Genomic DNA, 5,491 nt, shown 5'->3' on the forward strand with positions numbered 1-5,491 from the left:
GTCCCGTGAGGGCTGCAGGAAAGGCCCCATCTTTGGCCCAGCAATGCTTCCCTGAGGGCTCCAACAAAATACCGGTGATCGGCCCAGTACGGCCCTCAGGCCAGCACCAGTAAATCCCAGTCCGTGCCCCAGTGCTGCCCGAAGAGGGCCCCGCAGGGCAGGCTCAGGGGCAGCTCCTCCCCAGTCCCTCGGCCGGGCCCAGCAACGCTCCCGGAGCGGATCCAAAGCGCGCCTCGTGATTGGCTGCTGAAGGTCCAGCACCGGCCCCGTGATTGGCCCAGCTCCGGTCCAGCGACAGAGCCCAACCAGGCCGAGTGGCGGGCCCAGAACTGCCCAGCAGGGCTCCGGGGGGGGGCCGGGCTTGCGCCCAGCTCTGGTCCTGTTAAGGCTCCGCTAAAGGCCCAGCGGTTGCCCAGCTATGTAACATGACAGACCCCAACCAGGCCAAGGGATTGCCCCAGAAAATTTGCAATAGGCTCCACTAAAGGCCCTGTCTTCGGCCCAATAATGGTACTAATAAAACACCACTAAGGACCCAGTGACTTGCCCATTAATGGCCAATGCTGGATTCAATAAAAGCCCACTGTATGGCCCAGTAAAGTGCAATGAAAGCTCCAGTAAAGGCCCAGTTTGTGGCCCAACTCTGGTCCAATTAAGGCTCCAATAAAGGCCCAGTGATTGCCCCAGGAATGCTCCAATAACGGCTCCGGGGAAGGCTCCGGGGAAGGCTCAGTATTTGCCCCATAATGAGTCAGAAACAGCAGCAGAACGTGCCCAGTGACTGTCCCTGTGATGGTCCGGTGAGGGCTGCAGGAAAGGCCCAGCAGTGCTTCCATGAGGGCCCCAACAAAATGCCGGTGGTTGGCCCAGCGTAACTCAGAGGAGAACACCAGGAAAAGCCCCAGTAAATCCCAGTGCTGCCCAAGAGGGCCCCGCCGGGCGCCCACTGCCGGCCCAGGGCAGGCTCAGGGCAGCTCCGGCCCAGCCCCTGGACCTGGCCCAGCAACGCTCCCAGAGCGGATCCAAAGCGCGCCCCGTGATTGGCCCAATCATTGTCCAATCAGCGCTGCAGCACGGCCCCACCCTTACCCCCTCCCCACCTTCCACCTCGGCCCCGCCCACCCCTCCCGGCCCCGCCCCCTCCCGTCTCGGCCCCGCCCCCCGCTCGCCGGCCCCGCCCCCGCGTTGCCATGGGGACGGCCCGAGGCCGCCGAGCGAGGTGGGGCCCGGCCTGGGCCCCCCCCGGCCCCATGGGGACCCCCGAGGAGCCCCCCGGGGCCCCCCCCGGCACCGGGACCCCCTGCTCCGCGGGGGGGACCCCCCACAGCTCCCCCCTCCGGCGGTGCAAACCCCTTAGGACCCCCCCCACCCCCTAAGCAAACTTCTATAGGCCCCCCCCCGCTCTGGGACCCCCCCTTTCCCCCTTTCGGGACCCCCCCAGTGCTGCCCCTCAGCACCCGGGACCCTCCTTCGACCCCCATGGAGACCTCCACGGGCACCCCCCAGCCTTGGGACCCCCCCCCCATGCCCCTTCTGGAGCCCTCCATGGGGACCCCCCATGCGGTTCCCCCCCCCATCCCTGCAACCCCCTTGCTCCCTGTGGCGACCCCCATTGCCCCCCCCCCCCCCATTACCCCCCTTACATCCCCTAATAGAGACCCCCATAGGTGTCCCCCCCCACCTCTGGAACCCCCACTGGGTCCCCCCCACCTATGGGACCCCCCCCCAGGGTCCTCCCCACCCCTGGGACCCCCACCCCGGGTCCCCTTCGGAGGGGGCTCCCCCTTAGCTCAGGGATCCTTTGGGTGCCAGCCTCGGGGCCGGGGGGTGCTGGGGGGGGGGCGCTGAGTGTCCCCCCCCCGGCCCCTCCCCAGCTGCCGGCCATGAGGCGGCGCCGGGAGCGAACGCCCCGGGAGAAGGTGGCGGTGGCTGCCCCCGAGGAGGAGGCGAGGAACGCGGCGAGGAAGGGCGAGCAGGGCGCAGGTGAGGCTGGCAGTGCTTGGGGGGGGGGGCCCAGTCAGCGGGACCCCCCCTGACACCTTGCCTCCCCCCCCCAGAGGAGTACCAGTGCAGCGGCCTCCTGGAGCAGGACCTGGCCGAGCTCTGCGCCCGCGCTGGCATCGCCGCCGTCCCCGCGGTCACCCCGCGGCCGTCCCCCGCTGGCCCCGCAGCCGGTGAGCGGGGTGCGGGAGAGGGGGGGCGGGGGGAGTTGTGCTGGGGTTTGGGGTCCCGAGGCACCCATCCCTCTGCAGCGGAGGGCGAGGAACCGGCGGGGCCGGAGACCCGCACCCGGCGCCGGCACGGCCACGTCCAGCGCTGCGTCCAGGTGGAGACGGAGCACGACGACCCCCGGAGCGTCCGCGAGGTCTTCGTGCGAGGTGAGCCCCCAAAGTTCCCCCAAAATGTCCCTAGGGGGACGGGGGACGAGCCGCAGCAGGCCCTTGAGGAGGGTCGAGGCCACGTCTGGGGGGGCTTTTCCCCCGCCCCACCCCGCTTTTTTGGCCTCGTCCCCCCGTCAGGCTGGACCGTCGAGGAGGAGATGCTGGGCGTCCTCGGCAAGTGCCTGCCCGCCCTCGCCCACCTGCGGGCCGTGCAGTGAGTGTGGGGCTGGGGAGGGGGCACGCGGGTGACCCCCCCCCAGGCGCTGCCACGTCCCCTCCCCAGCGACGTGCCGCTTGATGCCACTTGTGTCCCCCCCCCGCAGCCTCTGGAGGGCCGGGCTGACCGACCGCCTGCTCCCCGCGCTGACCACGCTGCTGGCACGCTGCCCCGGCCTCGGGTAGGCGGTGGGAGGGGGGGGGGGAAACACCTTAATTGTTGTCTCGTTATCTTTAATTAAGAGAATTTTGGAAACTCCTGCCTCCGCAGGACGCTCAGCCTGGAGGGGAACCCCTTGCCGGAGCACTCCTTCCACCTGCTGATGGGGCCCGGCAGCACGTGAGTGCCGCGCTCGACCCCGCGCAGAGCGGGGGGGGGGGCACGCTACGGGGCGAAATCCCGCCTGGGACCACCGGGACCCCCGCTGTCCCCCCCCCCCGTCCCCGCAGGCTGTCCCACCTCTCGCTGCGCAACAACGGCATCGGCGACGAGGCCGCCCGGCTCATCGGGCAGAGCCTCTCCACCCTCAGCTCCTCCAACCGCGGCCTGGTCTCGCTGGTCCTCAGCTTCAACCGCATCTCGGACGTGGGAGCGGGGCACATCGCCCAGGTGGGGGCTGCGGGGCTTGGCGAGCCGCTGCCTGCTGCCCGTCCCCCCCCCTCAGCCCATCCTGTGCCCCCCCCCCAGGGCTTGCGCTGGAACCGCTCGCTGCTGTCGCTGTCCCTGGCGCACAACGACATCGGGGACGTGGGGGCCCTGCGGCTGGCCGAGGTGGGCTTCACCCCCCAGCAAGGGAGCAGGAGCGGGATGGGGCCGGAGGGAGATGGGGCCGGAGCAGGATGGGGTCGGAGCAGGATGGGGTTGGAGTGGGATGGGGTCGGAGCGGGATGGGGTCAGAGCAGGTTGGGGTCAGAGCAGGTTGGGGTCGGAGCGGGATGGGGTCGGAGCGGGTTGGGGTCAGAGCAGGTTGGGGTCAGAGCAGGTTGGGGTCGGAGCGGGATGGGGTCGGAGCGGGTTGGGGTCAGAGCAGGTTGGGGTCAGAGTGGGATGGGGTCGGAGCGGGTTGGGGTCAGAGCAGGTTGGGGTCGGAGCGGGATGGGGTCGGAGCAGGTTGGGGTCGGAGTGGGATGGGGTCGGAGCGGGTTGGGGTCAGAGCAGGTTGGGGTCGGAGCGGGATGGGGTCGGAGCGGGATGGGGTCGGAGCAGGTTGGGGTCGGAGTGGGATGGGGTCGGAGTGGGATGGGGTCGGAGCGGGTTGGGGTCAGAGCGGGTTGGGGTCAGAGTGGGATGGGGTCGGAGCGGGTTGGGGTCAGAACGGGACGGGGCCAGAGCGGGATGGGGTCGGAGCTGAGCAGGATGGGGCCGGAGCGGGATGGGGTCGGAGTGGGATGGGGTCGGAGCAGGTTGGGGTCGGAGCGGGATGGGGTCAGAGCGGGATGGGGTCGGAGCTGAGTGGGATGGGGTCGGAGCGGGATGCGGCCGGCCCCATTATCGCAGCCCCGGCCCCACTCGTGCCAGGTGCTGGGTCCTTTTGCGCTGACGCACGCCGAGGTGGTGGAACGGCGGCGGCTGCTGCTGGCGGAGGCGCTGGCACAGCCCCAGGCGGTGAGCGTTTTGTGTGCGGGATGGGGGGGGGGGGGGGGGCTTCCTAGGGCCCCCCCCAGCACCGGTGTGTGGCTCCCGAAGCAGGCTGAGGCCAGGAGCGAGGACGCCCCGAGCCTGCAGGGCAGCGCAGCCGCCGAGAGGCTGCCTCCGGCCAAGCACAGCAAGGGCACGGCCAAGAAGAAGGTGAGGGGGTGGGTGGCCAGCGTGGGGGGTTTGGGGTTGGGGGGGGGCACGGCCGATCAGACAGCTGCCAGATTAAAAAAAAAAAATTCTGGTTTTGTCTGGGGGCCGGCGGGGCTGTGGCCGTGCCTCAGTTTCCCCCCAGCACAAGGGGGGGGTCCCCAAAGTGCTGCCCGAGGGGTGCAGCGGGGCTGAACTCGGTGCCCCCCCCCCCTCCCCGGCGCTGTCCCTCGCAGGAGCTGCTGCGGAAGGACGACTTGAAGCAGCCCAAGAAGCGTGAGTGAGGGGCCTGGGGGGCGCGGGGGGGCCGTGCCCGGCTCACTTCCCTCCTCCTCTGCCCCCCCCCCAGCCATGACAGCGCCTGCAGACCCCCGGCCCACCCGAGGCCGCGGCGCCAAAGCCGCCAGCAAGGAGAAGCAGAGCGTGGAGGCGAGTGGCACCGGGAAGGGGGGGGCTGGGGGACACGATGCTGCGTCTGGGACCCCCCCACACACCCTCAGCACCCCCCCCGTCCGCCTCCTCCCCAGGCGCAGGATCCGGCCGAGCCGTCGCACCCGCTGCTGGAGCCGGCGTGGCACCGCGGGGGGCACGTCGTCCTGCCGGGGAACCGCGCGCTGCTCAACCTCAACCTGGCCCGTGAGTGGGGGGGGAACCTTCGGGGGGGGGCTCGGCGGCGGCACGGGGCCCGTCCCCACCTCTGTGTCCATGTTGTGTCCCCCCCCCGGCAGACAACCACATCACGGAGCGGGGCCTGGGCGCCTTCCTGGCCGTGCTGGAGGGGCAGCAGCAGCAGGAGGAGCAGCCGGGGGGGGGCCGCGGGGCGGCCGGGGCTGCTGCGCCTCTCGCTGCAGGTGAGCGGGGCGCACGGGGGGGGGACAGGGGACGGGGGGGTGGGTTACGGTGACACGGCCTCATCCCTGGTGTCCCCGCAGAGGAACGGCTTCCCTCCCAGCTGCGAGGCCTTCGCCCGGCTCCGGGAGCTGCTGCAGCAGCGCGACCCCGTCCCCGGGCCGCGGGGCCGCGAGGAGGAGCAGGGTGCGGCGCCCTAGCCAGGGGACGGCTCGATTCTGGGGTGGGGGGACACAAAAATCAAAATAAAATCAAATAA

General features: G+C 70.8%; 1 protein-coding gene across 1 annotated transcript; it reads left to right on the forward strand.

The window, feature by feature from the left end:
• Positions 1–1,171: 1,171 nt before the first annotated feature.
• On the forward strand, positions 1,172–5,490 carry LRRC71 (leucine rich repeat containing 71). The gene is given in 16 exon segments (XM_080570227.1): positions 1,172–1,219; positions 1,875–1,983; positions 2,058–2,174; positions 2,253–2,378; positions 2,520–2,595; positions 2,705–2,779; positions 2,869–2,937; positions 3,048–3,369; positions 4,117–4,203; positions 4,288–4,386; positions 4,620–4,659; positions 4,733–4,812; positions 4,911–5,019; positions 5,112–5,179; positions 5,181–5,234; positions 5,316–5,490. Coding segments are annotated over 15 exon segments (1,539 nt in total). The 5' UTR covers positions 1,172–1,219; positions 1,875–1,883; the 3' UTR covers positions 5,433–5,490.
• The last annotated feature ends 1 nt before the right edge of the window (position 5,491 follows it).

The sequence above is a fragment of the Anser brachyrhynchus genome (assembly GCF_964034855.1).
Source record: "Anser brachyrhynchus genome assembly, chromosome: 28".
NCBI lineage: Eukaryota > Metazoa > Chordata > Aves > Anseriformes > Anatidae > Anser > Anser brachyrhynchus.